The sequence below is a fragment of the Nomia melanderi genome, chromosome 5 (assembly GCF_051020985.1).
Source record: "Nomia melanderi isolate GNS246 chromosome 5, iyNomMela1, whole genome shotgun sequence".
Classification (NCBI taxonomy): domain Eukaryota; kingdom Metazoa; phylum Arthropoda; class Insecta; order Hymenoptera; family Halictidae; genus Nomia; species Nomia melanderi.
The window spans coordinates 16,929,807-16,950,671 of record NC_135003.1 but is presented as its reverse complement, the minus strand read 5'-3'; the positions used below and the strand labels follow the sequence as shown (position 1 = coordinate 16,950,671).

At 43.3% G+C, this 20,865-nt stretch overlaps 1 protein-coding gene across 1 annotated transcript; it reads left to right on the top strand.

Annotated features, from left to right (window-relative positions):
• Positions 1 to 9,415: 9,415 nt before the first annotated feature.
• Positions 9,416 to 20,481, top strand: LOC116424496 (very long chain fatty acid elongase AAEL008004). Its single transcript, XM_031970976.2, has 4 exons — positions 9,416 to 9,665; positions 16,375 to 16,626; positions 16,825 to 17,068; positions 18,280 to 20,481. Exons 2-4 carry the CDS (start codon positions 16,375 to 16,377, stop codon positions 18,756 to 18,758), a joined length of 975 nt encoding a protein of 324 aa, XP_031826836.1. The 5' UTR covers positions 9,416 to 9,665; the 3' UTR covers positions 18,759 to 20,481.
• Positions 20,482 to 20,865: the final 384 nt, after the last annotated feature.

The following is a 20,865-nucleotide window of genomic DNA, read 5'->3' as shown; positions in this document are numbered from 1 at the left end:
CTAATGTGCGCTCGACAGTATACGGATTGGAATAATTATTTACATTAAAAACATCCAGCGTTGAGAACGGAATTCTACTGAATTACCATTCTGATCGAACACTAAATATCATTTTGAATTTGCATAAAGATCCATATTTCAATCGCTAATGTGTCGCAAAAACATTAAACGAGTATGTTATTATAGTCGTAAACAACGGGCACGCAAGAAAATCTCAGTTCACATAATGTTTCTTTATTACCTTAATACATTGCAGGTAACTGAAATAACGTCTCAGCAACATTGATTAATTCATTGAGTTCTAACTCTGATCGTTATCCGCCACGAAACATTTGATGCGCCATTGGGGTCGCCTAATGGTCGACGACTCATTTCAATAAACTCGAAAAATTCATGTAGAAGAATTTGATAACACGCCTTGATTAATCTCTTCATCTCGCACGCTCATTTTTACATAGAAACTGCGGTCACGAATGCGGTAGAAATAAATTCGGCAAACGTTTAAAATAAATTTCTCGCTTATTTACGAGACAATCGAACATCCTTCGAGCGTCCTTCGGCAAGTGGAAAATCCCGAAATGGTAAGAAATGATTTTAATTTAAAAAAAAACCTTCGACGATTAGAGACGAACATAATAACGCAGATCAATCAATGCCGAATGCTTCTAAAAACTTTCGAGTGCCAAGGGTATGAATTCATTGTAACTTTCTTTTACGTAATTTTTCTCGTAACAATTTCACAGGATTGCTTTGGATCTCCATTTTAAAATATATCTTTACGTTACTGTCAGTTTTGAAAATAAAATTTCGCGAGTACTAAGATTCGGATAATTGCAGATATTTCGGTGCCAATTAAGGGTTAAAATACGCGCTAACAAACTTTCATCTTATCTTGCAATATTACTCGAGTTTAAGGAATTCCGGACGCGTTTTCAGAACAATATGCTTGCGTACTTCTCAGACAAAAGTCTGGAAAGGCCGTCGCACGGGTTACGACCGCGGAAGAACGCTAAGGTCGAGCGTAGTCCACCTTGCGGTCGGTTTTTATACGGGAAGGTTTCCGTGATACAGTCAAATTGCAGCTATTTCGCATGTGTATGATAACCTCGATTCACATACATGAAATCACCCGGCGGAGTATTCATCGAAACCCCTTAGCATACAATATATTTTTCGGAAACGATGGAAACTGGGGAAAAACGGAGGTTAATCGAGTCGTTTCTGTTGAATTGGTATTATTTAACCTCCGCCTGAGAGATCGAAAAAATTCACACGGGGAAAGTATATGCCATAATTTAAAAAACGCATGTTAAATATGTGCGGTCACACAATCGCGAATTTACGTATGGGAATCTTTATTTCATTAACTTTATTACAAAAACATTCGCGAATCGTAGCAACAGTAACAAAACAAGCACTGACGTTTATGCGTAACTTCTACGGTGGAAAGTTTGACATTCGAACATTTGAAATTGAAAAATTGAACTAACCAATTTCATGAAAATTGGAGCGCAACGCATAAAGGTCGCACAGAACTCGAAAACGATCCGAAGCCTCGCGCTCCTCGTCGAACGCGTCTCAAGGGCACTGGCCCAAAGTCGATGACTTCGGAATTCTCCGACCCTCAAAATCGAATTCTTAACTGTATCACTCTCGAGACTGAATAATCCTAGTGCCCATACGAACGAGCATCGAACGAATGTTCAACGTCGACGTTTGATAAATCGGAATCAGGCGAGATGTTAATGGAGGCGAAAAGGGACCGCGTGAAGTTCCAAAGAAACGGTGAAAAGAAACAGGTCCTTCGGCCTTTGTCCGCGCGGAGTCAGCATCCGCGCGGCCTCCGGCGGTGTTACCATCGCCGCGAGAGGTCATCGAACGTACAACAAAACGCAATTCACCGCCACAAGGTCCCCGTCCCTCGGAGATGAAAAATGACGGCGAGCCGAACGCGCGCGGACCGAGGGAAAAGGGACAGGCCGGAACGCCTACGTCTGCGAGATCGGCTTTACGGAAGAGCTGAAATTCACGGGACAAGGACGCGCGTCAACGAAACGCGACGCCAACGTGTTTCTCGGATGCATAGATAACATGTTTCGCTTATCAATGGTGCGCGAACCGAAACTTCTCAGTACCTTCTCGACACGAACGAAGATTTCTCAGGTTTACTGAGCTTTTGTTATTCTGATACGCGGCAATTTCGCAGTGACTCGAGCAACCGATAAATTACACAAAGATCCACAACAATTTCCAGTAGATAACTAATTATTATCCAATTTTGATGCCTCGAACATTACGTACAGTGCTTCCACTTTGTCATCGTCTGATTTTCGTTATCGTTCCTTCCGTGTCGAAGAGTTTCCGTGAATCGCGGGAAATGAAGATGCAGGCCGTGAAAACTCCTAATACGATCAGCGAAGAGCTCAAACCTGTCTAGTAGGCAGGCCGTAAGTCTGAACCGGTTTGAATTTTTCAATCGAACGCCGAATTACCTGTTTGCCGTCTCACCGGCTTCAATGTCATCCATCCGCGCGTTTCTCCTTTCCCCGCGGCGCGAGAGAGAGCTACAAGAGCATTGCCACGAGTAAGGTTTGTTTCTATTTGTCTTCGCCACGAAAGAATAGGCGATAATGAAACGTTGAGAATTCCGGTGACGATCGACGTGACAACTCTTTATACTCGAAGTAAGCTTCATTAATTGAATCGTTAAGAAATCAACGCGGTTAAGTCGATATTCTGGTATTCTCTGATTTCGCTAAATCTTCATGGAATAAATAAGAAGAATATTATTTATTATCAAGAGTTTATTCGTTTCTTCGTTTTCTGTGGATAAGAAAGCCCTGGTTTTTATAACACTTAAATATGTTGTACAATCACTTCAGAAGCCGAAACATTAATTTTTTCAGTGTTTGTTTCCCGGAGTTAAGCGCATCGTTCCGAGCGACTCAATTATTCGGGAGTCGTTTTGATAGAAGGCTCATTTCGCATTGTCCTGTTGCTCGTTTTCCGTGAATCGCAGTAGTTGGCGAGCTTACGGGAAAGCAAAAACTCGTTTGCGCGTTAATAATGAAGATAAATACATAGTAGCGGCTTGATCAGATGCACGGTGAAACGTGGCGACACTTTTTCAGACCGTCGGAATTTTCCGTGGCAGATTCCACGGGCCGATATCAAACGAAGTTGACGGTAAACGGTTTTTGTTTTTCTCTCAATAAACATCGGACGCGTCCCGTGTTATTCGCATACGGATGACATAACGCGCGGCCTGAACTCGAAAATTGATCATCCCGTTGCGATCAATGCTTTAAATAAATTGTCTCCGGCTTTTTCTCGACGCGTTATTTCCTCCGGACGGCGAGGATTATTCAGGAAAAAGGAGGACTGCCGGTGAAGCCGCAGGGAGTAGCGGTTGCCTTATAAATTATCGGATGCGACAAAAAACAATGTATTACGCGCCGATGCGTTCGATAGTGGAAGGAATGTTGGACTCGACCAGTCCAAAGAATTTCGTGAAATTAACATTCGGATAAATTTTACGCCTCGAGATGTCGGGTGGTTTAAAAAACTAATTAGATTCTTGCATATGCATTCGGCTGACGGTAAACAGCGGTAATTTAGCGAGATCCCGTCAGACAATGACCAAGGGTTACTGCAAACGGTGACCTCTTAGCGAGCATCTCAGGTCAACGGTCATCTCGAACGGACACTAACTGTGTATATATGAGACGTGGCAATCCTTCATACTCAATGTGACAACATTGTCAGCTGCAAAACGCCCCCGTGACACAGGATCGCAAATGTCTGGACTGATACTACATTATGGTGCCCCAGGTGTGACGCAAACGGTGCCAAAGGGCGTCTCAAGTCTGAAATGCTGAGTGTCGGTGCTAGGAAACATCCTAAGCATGGCGGAAACAGTGCACGGGCACACTAGGTCAACGCAGACTCAGACGGACACAGTGTTCGTCTTTAGCACTTTGCCGGCCGCACATTTATCGCACCGCCGTTAGGTTGGCGCGAGCGAGTTGACGCAGGAAGGCAGCAGAAGACAGTTTCAAACTAACAGAAGCATCTGCTTAAAAGATTTTAACGAAAGACGATCTGGTAAACTGGGAAGGGAGAACAGTGGAAGCAATTGTTTCTCTAAAAACAGCATCAATGTGTGTTCCTATACAACAGCGGCCGGTAAAGTGTTGACACTGGAACTACCGAACAGTCAAATTGACTTTTCGAATGTTTTCGATAGAAACTCCGTCAGTGGTACTACTGAAGTTTCTATTGATTCACAATTCAGTCTGTCTATCGCTAAATCAATTTCTACAGTAATTTCTCCGAGAATTATCCGTTATATTTATAATAACTGTAAAAAGAAGGAATCAGGAATGTTAAATATTACTCCTCTGCAATCAACTGTTATACTTAAAAGGAAACATTTGATTTTACTGCGCGCACAAGAAGAGATTTTTCAAACAAAATTCCACACTTAACTGGTTAAAAGAAGTAACAGTCAAACCAAGTTTGTACCATCCCATTGTTCAGCCCAGAAAATCGTGCCTTACACGAGCCGACGTGATACGTATCGATAAGACGCGATAGTCGGCGTTGAATGGGAAACATTTTCTCGTTGTTAGCCGACAACAGGTCGCAAATACGATTACGTTAGGAAGGAATCCGCGCGTGCGTGTGAGGCAACGAATTTCCCCGTAATAAAAACTGGTTTGACCGTCGATAAACCTCGTTAAAAGGAGACGCGTCACCGGCGTTAATCGCTGCGCGCAATCGCACACCCGGCTAGCGTCGATGGGAAAAGGTGTGAGAAACACGCGGTTCACCGTACGTAACTCCTTCGTTTCTCTTGTCAAACAATAATCGAGCGCGACTAATATCGCACGAATCGGGGCACGAATCATCCCGTTAAAATCCGTTGCTTCCGGCGTGTAAACACGGCTGCCGCTCGGTTTCGGCTGGCGTATAAACAAACGTGTCGAACCGGCAGATGCTCGCCGAGTATCGAATATTCGAGTGCTCGGACGAGCACGATGCATCGGCGACCGGCGATAATTATCCTCGCATTTCGACGGAAATCGAGTAAAACACAGCTTGATTACGGATTAATAAATGCAGTCAACAATGAAAATACGGCTGTTCACACAATCCCAAGTGATTCCCGATAATTGTTCGCTGCTGCTGAGAGCGTGAATCGACGATGGAAAGAAAGTCACAATTAGCCGTGGCACTTTCACTGTCGTGCGGCATGAACGAAGGTGTGGGAAACAATGCCGCGAAGTGAATAGGTTATTTAATAATCATTGCCTGGCATTTTACTGTGGGAACGCTAATTGGTTGTTTGCATTAGTAGCTACCGATTAATGACCGATCGTGGGACCGAAGCGTTGTGGTTAATTGATATTAATTATTAAGCACACTATCCAAGGCTGCAAATACTTTATTGACAGAACTACTCGTTGGAGCACAATTAAGCCTAGTCATTATCAGAAACGGTCCACGCCGTTAACACGAAGTAATTAGCGTTTACACCGAGTAATACGAATAATTCACCCGTGTGTAGCTGACCCGTCGCGAGCACTTATCGAATTAGCGGTGTGCGTTGAACGCCGCGTCGCGATTCCAAAATTCGACGAGTAGCCAGAACTTTGCTCGACGGGCCGTCGACGATCGTTGCGCAATCAGATCCGCGCAAACATTACCGCGAAACGCGACGAAGCTGCCGGAAAATTCAAATAATGAGCAGAGGAGGGTAAGCCGCCTCGTTGATTAAACTACCTGTTAGATTGCGAAATGCGCCGTCGTTATTGAGGAACCTCTAACCAGTGCAAGAACGACGGGAAAAAAGGTGAGGCATTCCGGGAACTATAGAGTCATCTGATCAACTGACGCCAATGAAATATACAAATTCTTGAATAAGAAAACGTACAAGCTATACCAAAATGTTTGGTCCTTCGCAAATTAGAAAATTCGTTAACACGGTGACCTGTTGAAATTGTTTTCTTAACGAACGGAAATTGGAAAGTCACGATTTGCCAGCGAAAAAATTCAAGTTTAAGTCTGTAAATTATTTCAATTAAATATGTCCCTCAATTTTGGGTGACACAGCAGTAATAATTTAGTCACTGGAGAAGCGTTTCATTCTTTATGTATGAGTTCTTAAGATACCTGTTACTGAAGTCTCTTCCATTGTTACGTATAATGTCGGTCTTAGCGTGTACTTCATGATTTCACCCTCATAAGAACACTCGAAGCACTCGGAGACTGTCGATTGGAATATAGATTGATGAACCATGGTAAGACGAACGCACGATAACATAGCACAACGAAGTGTCTTCTTCGTGTGGCAAGAGATTCTTTGCCAAGTCACCGCATAAATTGCAACGTTAAGAACTTTCCAGATTCTTTTTTTCATTTTGAATCGTGAAAATCATGAATAAGAATAGCCCGACTACAAAACTGCAGAGTCATAGCATCATCTAGTGTTTTGACCCGTTTTATTTGTTAAGGACAATGATTCTGAATCATCTCGCGAGACGCTGTCGCGAGTATTACTCAACTCTTTACTCCGGTCAAACCAAAGTTTGTATTTATCTAGATTTTCGTCGTGCATGACTTACAACATTGGAGTTACATGTATCTTTCAGTTGTGCTATAATATTCTATCGTTCAAATTATAGATATTTTATCGTTCTGTTTACGTTGTAGCATTGATTTGCAATTCGTCGACGGTCACGGAGACCGATTCTGGTATTTAAGGGTTAATTAACGAGTTGTTCAGATTTGATCAACGCAGAGACCGTGGAATGGCGTTCGTTTCACGCGTGAACGAGCAGCAGAGTCTGCTCACGAGAAAATCACGAGACGAGCATTCACTCTCAAACAAAATTTCACGAACTTTTGGCAAAAAGTTGAACAACCTCGTTTCATCGCAAAGTAGTAACTAAGTAGTCTCCAAGGGCAACGTATCCCTCGCAAGTCTTTTGATACTTGAAGAATTTTCTGGCCACTTTGTGCATACGATCGGACACTTAGCATCGCGTGACATCATACGCTTTTCCCCTCGCGGTACGCTCGATTTGAGTCTATACACTTTGTCACTTATCCAACGCTAGAGAATGCAAAATTCATGCGAAAGTCGATGCGTCCGATGAAAATCAACCGAGACTTGGAATTCCGAAGTTCGTGATTTATGGAGCAAGTTGTCTCTCGTGTTCATTTCAAAATGTATTTATTAAGATTCTTATCGATGTGTTTTTGTGATTGTACAAACCTGAGATTGATTTTGAATTCTACGAACGTGATTCCACGCGGAGAAGCAGGTGAAATTGTTGTGAAATTATTATCCTATAATCGGTTCTTATGTGACTCCTCGCTTTTGAGTTACATTGAGAACCTGTGCAAATACCACCGACGATTAACAGAAGCCGGCTGACGCGTCTGTCCATGACTTATCGTTTCCCCGTCTTGTAAACACTAACGGGGATGCGTCAGACAGGTCTTTCAAACTCTGTTACCTCGTTAACGAAAGCTCTTATAAGGAATGTATAATTCAATGCTCTTGGCCTGTTTTTTCATGCAAATTCACGCTGTTTCAATTACTGTACGATCGTCGACTTTCGATGAAACGAAGATTCCATTGTCGTTTCTTTGGGCATTCGAAAAGCTGAGATTTCTTTGACAAACGTACTACGCGTGTTTCAATAGGCCAGGAAAAGTCTAGATACAGCTAGAAGAATTTCCGAATAAAGTGGAGTACTCGGGTATTTGACGAACAATGTTGAAAAGGCAAACAAAGTAAATGCTTAGAAGTATCAGCTATTAGAAAATGCTAGATTCTATGCAATTTTTTAGTACTACATAGCAAATTCTAGAAGATCAGAGGTAAATATCACAAAAGTTTACTCGAAATTAACAAGCGAGTAGAATTCTTGAAATTACAATAACGTTTACTCAACGTTTCCAGTACACACTAACACCAAAGCTACCGAACATTTAATACAATTACCATCTAATCCCCGCAAACATTGTATCAACAGATTATCCTCAGTTCCTCGTGACGTTCATTACAGTGTTCAAGTGAAACTATTTATTTTCAAGATCATTCCGAATATCGTATGTTTTCAAGACACAACTACGAGACGAACAAATCGAAGTCCGTCAGACTGGCACGGTAGTTCCAGGGATAAAATCTACTTCCTTTCACGAACACGACCCGTTGTTTACGGTTCATTGTATCTGTGCGGCGAGAGTAAAAACCGACGAATCGAAGTATCTCAAGGTCGAGAGGGTCAGTAAGACGGCGTTTATGCACTTGCGCTGGATATGAAAGGTGCAATCATTTCGTGCACCTCTCGCGAAGGCGAGCAGGTTCTCGGTCGCAAGAACCCGTGTCGTTCGCCGGCAAGGTCGCGTGCACGCTTCCACGAACTTATTTGATCATGCCCGAATCCTGATCCCCGCGAGTGCAACGCCGGCGGTATTATGAAACAAGCCCAGGCAAAAAGGGGGCACCGGTCCACAGTCGAATCTTAATTGCCGCGCCACGGCGTCGGCCACGCAATCGCGGAGTTTTTATCTTTCGCGAAAATGTTACAAGGAGATCGTCCGAAAAGTTCGCGATTCGATTTTCATGGACGTCCGGAGACGGACGGGAAGAGGCTGGAAAACGCGTCGCGCGTCGGTGATCGTTCGATCGAGAGAAATCGGTTGAGCGCGTCGCGATTAGGCTGCAAACCGTTGACTACAGAGAATCGAAGAGACGAAGGTTCTTATTTCAATCTTTACTGAAACAACGAGTAATCACTTCGCTTTCGTCACTGAGAACATTACACTCGGTCCTGCTCCTCTAGGCTACGAATCAAAGATAGCACTCCGCGCAGTCGATCCTCGAGCACCGATGCAAACTCGAAGGAATTCTCTTATTCCTCCCTTGTCCACGATGCGTAATCGTCGTCACTGCGAACCAATCGACACAAGATCAAACGGCACGATCGAAATTCGTATGGAATCGAAGAGAGAAGTTCGAAAGATTTCCATTTTCCGACGAGCGTCGCAAGGGTTGCGAATGTCCTCGGGCGGTGAACCGATCACAAACAAACTCCCTCGAGATCGCGATAGATCGGGATCGAAGTTTCCGTCGGAGGATGAAAGTAACATAGTGGAGAGATCACGGTGTCCGAAGTGATCACCGTGGGTCGGCGTTCGGCGGTCAAGCGACGTGTGAAAAACGCGCGTGCGCCGGCGACGGCGGCGGCGTCGACCCTTGGACGATCGAGAACGATCGGCGAGGGTCCGCAGGAGCCGCAATTCGTCCTAACGCGGGCTGGTGGGGCCCCGTTGCGTGTTCCACCCCACGCGGCGTCGGGGTACAGCTGTCGCGAGCTTATGCCGATATAAAACACGGTTTTCATGGCGGACCTTCAGTTTTCTCGAAAGTGGTCGAGCACGAGCGCGCCTCACGCCGGCGAACGGACGGACGGACAACAAACACGAGCACGCGGAGTACGCACGTCACCGAGTACACGGTCACTGACAGACGGCCACGCTGGGATTGGGACCCATCCGATTGGACCGGAGTGGTGATCGTTCGACGGCATTCGAACGGAACGATTGATTACCGTCTCGAAAGTGAACGGAGTGTCTAACGAACTTTCACGGTGAGTAGAGGAAGACGAGGCGGTCGAAGAAGACAGTTGTCCCGACGCGATACTCTCGCGAGTCATCCCTCAGTGAGTTTGCGTCGAGAAGTGTGAAAACGTTCGGGTACTCGGGGATGATCTTGGAATCTGACGGTTGACGAGCGGCCGAGGCAGAGTGTAGAATTTGGTCGTTGGAATTTGGTAGCTTGGTCTTGATAGAACTTGATCGTTGGATAGTTGGAATGATAGTTGGGACTTGATGGTTAAGAATTAGTTGAGAATCAGTGGTTGGGGATTGGTAGTCGGAAAATTCATACTTTTCCGCAGCTTTCTTTTATCTTAGAGACGTCGCGTGTAATTACTTGTACGTTCCCATTGTCTGGCGGATAATTAGGTAAACGACCACAGACATTTGTCGAATTGGAGAAATTGACTTCTGATTGCCGGTTGGTTCTGGGGATGTTTACCGAGTCATATGAATCTTCTAAGTGGATAACATGTTGAATTTATCAATTGGTAATTCTGTTGTAATGATTCCTAATTACACTTGTCAAAACGTCAGCGCGCCGAGAAGAAACTTGCGTAAGAAACCGCAGTTCCTTGTGCGAGCCTGTTCTTTGTGCGAGGGAATGATTGAGCCGGCTAAATTTAGACGAATTGAGGAAAAATTAGCGGGGCCGTGTCCGAGCTTTGTCTATCGCAGCACAAAGAAACCTGCGAACCTCTCGTTCACCCCAAATCGAGATTGCTTGCTGTGAAGATCGTCGAAACGTCGAGCCAATGGAATGTCAATGTGCATTCGAAAATGCGTATGTCGTAAATATTACAACGTAAATATTACGTAAATATTACAAAACAAGTTTCTTCGGAACTCGTTGAACCCGTATAATTATCATTGTTGTTATGTTTCGTGGTTAGAGGTGAAGATTCTCGATTTAAAACGATTCCGCTCCGCTTTCGCTGTTCTATTTCGAATCGAAAATCATCCTAGATCTAACGATCGATTACTTTTTGCACGGACGACTTGTGCAACGAGGATCATCGATGAAAGTCACGGTTTAATTACGCTATTTCACCGAACGTGCCGCGAGATCCTTTATGCCTCCTATTCGCTGCCAAACCCACCTCGCGACACAGTCGCCATTACCTTTTATTTTCATCCGAAGAAATTATAATAATCCGAAGGATCGTCGCACAAGACACGTATACCTGGAATTTTTAACGGACGTCCGATTCTAGAAATCCACGTGAACGTTCGAAGTCTCCTGTAATGAATTTTGCCTGTGGCCAGAATACAGATAAATTTTGTCTCGCGTTAAAAGTAATTTACGCGCAGGAAATTCCTTTTCTAACGACGCGTTGGAACATCATTACCATTAGAAGCTGAAATTTCATCATTGGCGTAAAAACCTTGGCTTCGCTTATCGGGAAATTAATGTGGAGACGACAATCATGATCTGCGAGGATTATTAAGCTGCCTGAAAGGTCTTCCCCGAGAATCGTTAGTCGAATAAGCAGATTAAAGTATTACCGAAAGCTAAAACGCAGCGCGAATGACGAGTTAATTTGTCTTGCTCGGTTAATACGTTGAAAAAGACTCTTCAAAATATCGGGAGACAATCGCGAGCCTCGCGGAAAGATAGGATTTCAGGTAAAAATCTGTAATTCAATAGCAAACAAGTGCTAAATCATTTCAACAAACGACGCGAAGAATATAAGCTCGCTCGAAAATCCAAGAAACAAGCCTCGCCAAATTACAGCTCTATAAATTCCCATAAATGACGCAAAAAAGTATATTACATAAACATTTGTAATCCAATTTAATGAATTTACGTGAAACTCGATAGTACAAGCTTACGCGAACCGACGCGAGAGAACAATCGAAGTACTTTTCCTATCGCAATCCCATTTGTTTAATTACGTTCTTGAAAATTAAAATTTCCACGAACGTCGCAGCCTAGCGAGTAGCATCGCCTTATTTGGATTGCGTTTCGTGTAATCGAGATGGCCATCGACAGGTCAGTAACAATGACAAGGTTCACTTTCATTAGAAGAGGAACACGCGTGAGAAGATGCACCTGACTGGCCAGCAAATGGCGCTTAAACAGCGAATCACCTGTGGCGATGGCTGGACGGCAGCGATTTCAGTTGCATCGCGCGACGCTTCCCACGCAGCCTTGCGCACTCGCTGCCGTTTACATTGCAAATGCTTCATATTATCCTGAAACGATAGCCGGCCGTGCCTCGGAGCTTCTTCGTGCTCGGCGATTCAAATGCGCGCGCGTTTATCGGATAAAACGACATCGCGGAACGATTTACGAGCCGCTTTCTTTGAAACGGACCTCGCGCATCGCGGCGAATCCCGAATTAGCCATTAAACTCGCGAAATTCGCTTGTAATGTCTTTCATTACGCGAAGTGTAAGGAAATACTCATTAGGCGGAGAAAGAATAGTTCAACCCTTTGCACTCCAGAAGTTCTTTACCGGAAATATTCAATATTTTCTAAAGAGATACAGATGACATTGTCTTAGACTGAATTGAGAAATTTCAAGTACATTGAGGAAGAGAACTGTTTTCTTTCAATATTTCGTACATTGATGCATTGTACATTGTACAACTTCACAGTTTTGCTATCTCAAATCATTTGGCGACTGAGAGGCGCCTCTCGAGTGCAAAGGGTTAAATAAGTGACTCTTACGCAGCAGTATTATCTAAGTAGTTATAATATTGAACACTTGTGTTCTAAAGTTCTAAATTTGCATGAAGTTGGCAGTCTTTCCATTGTGTTTCTACGTAGAAATTTGTCTCCGTCGAATTATTTTCCATTGCTCGTTCGCGTTGAACATTATGCATACACGGCTCGGTGATTTTAGCATTAAGGCTTCTTCCTCGAACGCGTTTGAGATTGCGCGCTACTTGTAAATAATAGAAGATCAATATTGCCAGCTTTCGTGACATTGACATTGAACATGCTGTCGTCTTATTCGGTGAATGCGACTATCCAGTCATCCGTTGTCGATGATAGATCAGAAATCCGATTAGAATTGTGAGAATGCGGCTTTGTTACTTGATCTCCAGTTTAACAGCAATGGTGTAACTTGTAAAAGGACAATACTTTCCGTGCAGGTTCGAACGCGATAACGATTTGTTTTTATTGACGCGAGAAATGAGATTCAGGAGATATCTGACGAAAGAACGGCTAATCGTTAGGTGCTATTATCGCTCGTGTAGAGACTGATGAAAAAATATCGAGATACGGAAAATGACAGTCATTTAAAAATTCGAAGCTCTTCGGAGATATCGATGCAACGCAGGAGGCGCTGACGTCACATTATAATTGATTATATAATTCATGGAAGCACCTAAACAAGCTGTCGCACGAAAAATGAAAGAGAAGAGTAAAGAGAAACTCGTTCCTCAACGAAAAATAGACGACGCGATCATTCGCGAACTCTTGGAAACATTGTTTCTTTAAATAACTTCCTCGTTGAACTCTGAACCCTCCCGGCTTTGTAGTCGTCTTGTTTCAATATCTGCTTCTGCCTGTTTTTTGCTCTCCGTGTACGCGAACGCCAGGTGTCAACATATCACTCTAACGGCTCGTTAAAATGTCTTTAATCGGCTCGATGACTTTGTTGTGAGACGCGTGGCGACGAGGTTTTTGCCATTGAGCGAATTGTTAAATCACCGACATTTTTTGTCTGTTCTATAAATGCATAGTACATAAAAGCATACGCTAATGCTTCGAATGAAAGAAATTCAAGAATATTTGACAATTCGATCATTTGAAAGCTTCAGAGTTCGAAAGTTTAAAATTTGACATTTTCGAGAGATGAGTCACTCGTGGCTGCGAGCTAGAGATCTCGCGTTCAATTCGAATCGAAGAATCCGTTTTTAACGGTGAAATATTGTCCCGGTCGAAAAAAAAGATGGCTTCTCTTATTCCGGTCAGCTTGGCAGACGAATTATGGAGATGCAAACGGAATTGAAGAACGCGGGCAGCGAGTCGCTTGCGGAACAAAGAACAACGCGAAGTCACGTTCCAGACGATATTAAATCACGGTGAGCCCGCGATCGATTGCTCGATCGGATTATTTCTATTCCGATCAGCGGCCGTGAATTGCACGCATAGCTATCAACGGGATTGCTAAACGAGATACCGTAAATATCGAGTGCACCGACCGATGTCGAGCGATTTGTTGCTGCACGATTTGCTCGCGGCCTAAGGGTACGTGTTCATTCGAATGCCTCCGCGATTCCTTTCGCAATTATATTCACCGGAACGAAATTGTCATTGACAATTTACCGAAAATGAAGGACGAAGATTCTTTGAAGTATACAGAACCTTCAGCGGGTGAATCTAAATTATACATCAATCGTTTAAATAACAGAAAAAAATACGCGCTGATCACTTGCTGTTTGAGCAATCATTTGTATTCGACTCGTTGCAAACACGAGAATTTCATTTCGCCGGAATGTCGACGTTTAAATCGTAACAGTTGACAGCAGGAAAATATTATCGAATTTGAAGTCAGAAGAATCCAGTGACATTTATTTCCTTTAACATCCGCGCGAACTATCGCCGAGGAAATATTCTGCGGTGCAGCTCGCGGTGGTTTTACTTTCAAATGAACATACAGCTTAACGCGGTAAACACGGGAGAAACGACTCCCGAGATCGAGATCGATAAAGATTCGTTCGACCGGTTCTATCCAAGGGGAACCTGTGCCCGATTAACTCGGCCGATAAACTTCTAAGCGATCGGAGGTCTGTATCCCCAATTCAGGAACCGACAACCTTGGTTCGTTTTCATTTCGCAGCGAGCCGATAGTCCGACCGACGCCCACGAAAGGGAAAAGAGGCCCGCGAACCGGTCTAACACTTCAGCATTGCGCTGTTCGCTGGGTAATCGCACGCCGGTGACGTACACCTCTCGGGGAAATGTTAACGGAACGCTGTTAGCGGTATCGCTAATCGAACGAAACTAGTTTTAATCCAATTAACTTTTGTAACGCGGAACGTTCCCGACTTTTTACCTAATTAATTCTAATTAATTCAACCATTTCGTCTGGTACTTTACATATTTCTGAACATTCGACAAGCATTGAAACTACACTAGTACATGATGTAATCGCGATATTACGGACACTTGTCTTGAATAGTTTCAAACGAGACACTGTTTCGAAATAACATAAACTCGAGTGCTTCTGGTCGATACCATTTTTGAAACTTTAGACGAAACGACTTGAAACGCGAAGACCATTGTCTCATGGCCAGAAAGGAGAATGAAAGATAATAAAATGAAGGATAATGAAATTCTAAAGTCAACGTAACCATTCGATCGAACGTAAATCACTGACCGAGCAACGTCTTCCGAGTAATTTGCATCGTCAATTATTGCCTGGCTCAAGGCCGGAAAATATTGTTTCTACGCGGGTAGGGGAGAGAGGGGGGACCGACGGGTTTCTCCGGAGTCACCTACGAAATCGCAGTCGCATTACCTATGTTTGTTGTTCGTGTTACAGGTGTCCGGCTTTTAAACCCGTTAACTAGCCGATTTCGTCGCTCGCTCGTCCAGTCAGGTTCACAACCTTCACGGTATCCCTTCGCGTCGAACACGTAGTTCCGATTAACATTTTTATGGGGCTCCTCGAACACGTAACGACCATTTTTGATTACCTATTAATCCGGATTTAAATACGACGAAGATATGCGCCCTGATGGCCAGTAAAATGTCCCGTGAACCGGAAACAGTCGAGTTCTACATATAAATCACCAATGGCTTGAAAATCAAGAATTTTAATGAGTCGTTCACAGTCAACGACTAGAAACTAACTGTAATGAACATCGTTGAATAAAGTCTGATAAACAGTTCCTGAGATCTCGAGACGAGTTCGCAGGTTTCCGGTTAGTTGAGGTTTTCGAAACTTGGAGTTTCAAGTATAATTGCATGAATGAAAATGTTGTTCGTAATATGTAATATAATATTAATGATATAAGCGTTAAAGGACGACGTCAACCAAGACACATTTGTTTACCGAAACCGTCGGCTAGTCGGGTAGCCAACTGCAAACTGAGACACGTGATTTCGATGCAGAACTCGTGTGTCTTTCGCAAGAGGCTTGGCGGAACGGTCCACGCGTGTCCCGAGATCGACAGATCGGAGACGTGTGCGTGTCGCGGCGACATGTAATTTCGGCGGTCCGTGGAAATCCGAAACCGGGGAATTTCTGACCGCGTTCGATACGGTAATCGCGTCTCTGACCTCGCGCGCAGTACGTTCGAGAAAATGTTGGTGAAAGGATCGCTGTCGCGGCGCGCGCTCCTCGATCCATAGATCGCCGTTGGACACACTTCCGTTCGCTAATCGATCGATTTACCAGGAACATTTAAACGTTTCGTTCGGTGGGTACTTGATAAATCGAGAATTAACGAGGATGAATTAAGATCGTACGTGGAAGTCTTAGATAATGAAGAACAATAAAACTATCCACTAATCTCTTATTCGAACATTTCCAATATTTGGGAACATTCTTCTTCGGAGGGTTAAAGGTTCACAGCTATTTCACTGAAATACAATGATTGAATGAATTAAATGAGTTGACCGATTCAAACACCGAGAATCGGTGGCTGTCTACTTGACAGAAATCAATGAATCATAAATTCGCATTCGAAGAAGTAAACGACTGACACCGGCAATAACAGCAGTTTTCCATTGGGTTTCAGATGGCGAAACTTTTGCGGGAGTTATATGATAATTACCGGGACCTGATGGACAATCAGAGTGACCAAAGGGTGAAAGACTGGCCATTGTTAAGCAGCCCTTTCCCCACTCTAGCCATTGTCCTCTCTTACGTGTACTTCGTGAAGGTGTGGGGTCCGAAATGGATGGAGAATCGCAAACCTTTCGACCTCAGGAGGGTCATAATAGTCTACAATTTAGTGCAAGTGATATTCTCTATATGGATATTCAAAGAGGTAAGCGAACCGGACAGGTTGAACAACAATTTCATCGTGAAAGAGGATCGTTTTAATCTCTGTTGCGATCCTTAAACGCAATAGCTTCTTTGAACCAGTTAATTTCGGGAGGAATTGCACCGCCTTCATTGCAATTCCTATTTTAAATATATCTTCAATTGTAATATAAATAGTTTTTTTGTTGTTCGATTGCTACAGGCGATTGTAAGCGGATGGGGAGGCCAGTATTCGTTCCGCTGCCAACCGATAGACTACTCGAACGACCCGATGGCAGTGCGAATGGCCGAAGCCTGTTGGTGGTATTACTTCGCGAAATTCACTGAACTCTTGGACACGATCTTCTTCGTCTTGAGAAAGAAGAACAATCAAATCTCCACGTTGCACGTGATCCACCACGGATGCATGCCGATGTCCGTCTGGTTCGGCGTCAAGTTCACTCCAGGTAAACAAATCTCTTGCGATACATTAACCCTTTGCAATCGAGAGGTGACTCTCAGTCGCCGTTTGATTCGCTATAGATACGATGCATCGAGTAGCTTCGTTTCTTAATTTACGTGCGACTTCATTTAGTTTAAAAACGACAGTTACGTCAGGTGGCATTAAATTTCAAAGTGAAAAGTCAGAAGCACTTTGAAGAACGATCGGTCATTTTGTTACAGCGCGTGTAACAAATGATATTTATTCGCGAATCGTTTAAGTGGTTCACGGAGATTTAAGTAGTGCAAACAAACTGTTCACGGCGGGATGGTACAGTCTCCTTCTATTTATGCAGATACACGATGACAGGCCAAGTGTCGAGCGAATAATTCCGCGTCGGGTCGGAGAATGTCAATAAAAACGAGTTGCAATGCTAATATCGTCGCTGAGAATTATTAAAATAATGAAAAGCTACGACAACGCGTAAGCAGCGCGCTTCCTGTTTCATTTAGCGAGCGGTCGATCGGCACTTTGGAATTGTTACGAAACGCCGTCACTTCCGTTATCGTCACTCGGGATAAACGAAGTGGCCGTGATAATCTGGTTCCTGAGAATGTTGCTGTCAGGTCTTTTTTTCGACAGGATCTTAATAACAACCAACGTCGTATAAAAGATGTATCACTGCGTTCCAAATGAATATCGATACGGAGTATTTATCCGAAACGAAAATCGTGGAGGCGACAGGGCAATCAACGGTGTAAAGTGACCGATACAATTATATAACGGTATACCAACGACCGTAGTCAATCTTCCAAATGTAAATGACGAAAACGCAACAAGAATACAGCTAATTAACGATTTACGCTCGCGCAGGCATTAAGATTCAACGAAAACTTAAACTTGACACTTGACACTCGATCTTTAGAATGGTCCTCATGTAATTCCTGGAAAAGTGATATCTGATGTTTCTGCTGATATTAATTTGTAAAACTGTTCCATTCAACATTCCTTCAGTAATTGCAAAATAATATTAGAACCGATCATTTCATTTATTCTGACTTTGATTCAGTTCGAATGCCTAATTCATTCCTCTACGAACGAGTATGCCTCGGACATTCGAAAAGTTCCGGACCAACACGACCGGCGCGTCGCTTCTCGCTGTTCCCTCGATCGCCCCGAATCTACCGATCGCACGATAAGAAATCTCTAACTTCGTTTCCCCGGTTTCATCTCCAGGTGGTCATTCAACCTTCTTCGGTATGCTGAACACGTTTGTGCACATCGTGATGTACACGTACTACCTGCTGGCCGCGCTGGGCCCGAAGGTGCAACCGTACCTGTGGTGGAAGAGGTACCTGACGCTACTGCAGATAGTCCAGTTCGTGCTGATGCTGATCCACACGTTCCAGCTGTTGTTCATCGAATGCGACTACCCGAGATCGTTCGTCTGGTTCATCGGGATGCACGCGGCCATGTTCTTGTTCCTGTTCAGCCAATTCTACAAGCAAACGTACACGAAGAAGCAGATCAAAGCGGAGGCGCTGAAGAAGAAGAACGACGAGGAGGCCAGAGAGCAGAAGGAATCGACGACGCGCGCCGAGACGAACGAGAACGGCGCGATCTACGCGAACCAGTACAAAATGGCGACCGGTTACATATCGGACAGCGGGCTGAGGAACCGTGTGTTCATCGACAACCGAGGCTTCAAGAAGTAGTTCCCGATCCACGCCGACGATCAACGGTACGCTCGGATGACACTCGAGCAGCGATCAACGATTTAAACCGATTAAATCCCGTCGATCCGGGCGCCTTTGATCTCTGTTCAACTTGCTCGGGAAAAGAAGAGCGCACGCTTCCTGTATACATACGTAACTCGAGGAACATTCGTGATCCTTGCTCGATCATCTCCAATCGCTGGCGGCCTACTTGACCGTATCGTCAACTGTGAATGCTTCCGTTGAATCTTGCGTTGTCGTGTAAATATTACGGGTAGATGATGTAAACCGGGTCTAAAGGAAGCGTTCTTCGTGCGGACTTCAACGTGTGCGTGCCCTATGCAAGTTTCCATTCTCGACCGACCGTTGGTTCAGTTAAAGTCTTTTTGTTGGTCCTGCGTGCGGGACACTGCGTGTTCGTGTGCAAGTGTGTATGAGTATGTTTATGTTTGCGCGCAAGTGTGCATGTGTGTGTGTGTGAAATGGATGTTAGTTCCATAAGATATCAGATGAATTTCTTTGTTATTGGTTTGGTATCGTTTGACAGAAGTTTCAGTACTAGAAGTTGATACCGTGTGCCTAATGTTTTGATACAGTGGAACCTCGTTTGTTAGGCGCTGATGATCTCTAGTATACGCTCTAGAAACTGTTGCTGTTAGTATGTAACAAAAATCAGGATAGCGGTCGCGTAGAAACAGGTCATTCGATTGATTAATTGTTTGTTATCTTTTAATCTGTTTCGTGCGACGACCGATTTTTTATTGTACAACGATTTATAAATACTGGACGGCATTTTTCGTGGCGGCAGAACACAACTTTTCGTGGGGGCAGAACACAACAGTGTCATAACTGTTATTAGATATATTCACAGTCGATATTCTATCGGTACTTCGTTCCTGTATTTTGGTTCTAGTTCTGTTTTACAGCTGTTGAAACCGTTATACAAAAATTCTAATTATAAGTTATAATAGGAGCGAGTCGTGCAGTGCTGGCCACTTGAACTTTTTGTTGTTGTATCTTGTATTACAGTCGATAAAAGTCAAAACTGTGTTTACAATATAAATAAAACCCATTCGAAAGAGAAATATTATTGTCGTTTACAAAAATATAGGACAATTTTGGATCGATTTTTATCATGCTCGACATACTATGAATACTATACATAACAGAACAAAATCATTTACTTCTCAAAAAATCAAGAAATCAGCTTCAAGACGTAACTTTCAATTCATTAAGTATCAACATACACGTTTGGCGGTTCAGAACATGTAAAACAATGGACTAAATAATTTAAAAAAATAAAATTAACTTCTGTACACTGATCGACTCTTTCCTATACATGATTTGCAACTATTGCAAAATCATTTTACGATGTTCTGATACAGAACCGATATAATATCGATCCTCAAGAACAGAAACCGAAACTGATATGTAATTTGTCCGAGACAGTTAATGCAAACAGAACAGCGACAGCATTATATACACGAAATTTTTTGGTGCATGAAACGAATGACAAAGTATCGTGCGAAAAATGGAAAAGACTCGAACCCATCGCCTGTAACGACACAAACAAAGACGATCCCTTTTCCTCTTTCGATTGAAACAGCGAAAGTGTAACGAAACGATATCAAAATATGTAAATATTAAAAAAAGTATGTAATATAATTGAAATTTCTATTTAAAAAACGGACACTTTGTAAATAAAGTTTAATTGACACCTTTACGTAGCACTGAACGTGTTTGAATGTCCTTTCACCCCGTTCTTTCACCCCCTTCTAATTTATGATAATCAGCGAGAGATTTGCGGATTGTTCGTTTAATTTGCTGGTGAGGAATTGATAATAGTAAACCGATATTTCGTAAATTGAAGGAAACCTAATCAATATTCTAATTCACTTGTATGGCAAAATAATAAACGCGTAAAGAAAGTCGGTAATTTGAGAGAAAGTGGAACCGGGTGGCTTTTTTATTGAATTTTGAATTAACGTGGTTAATTTGCAAGAAAAAACATTTAAAAATATTGAAGAAGAAAAATTATAGAAGAGAAATTAACGGTACGCTGAGAATTGATTTAAATTGGATTTGTTTCTACGCTTGTGACCTATTT

What these genes read in the sequence shown, in the direction of transcription:
- LOC116424496 (XM_031970976.2), top strand. Translation starts at nt 16,375, where the DNA reads ATGGCGAAACTTTTGCGGGAGTTATATGATAATTACCGGGACCTGATG. An exon ending in CTATATGGATATTCAAAGAG is followed by an intron (nt 16,627 to 16,824) that starts GTAAGCGAACCG and finishes CGATTGCTACAG; the next exon opens with GCGATTGTAAGCGGATGGGG. An exon ending in CGGCGTCAAGTTCACTCCAG is followed by an intron (nt 17,069 to 18,279) that starts GTAAACAAATCT and finishes TTTCATCTCCAG; the next exon opens with GTGGTCATTCAACCTTCTTC.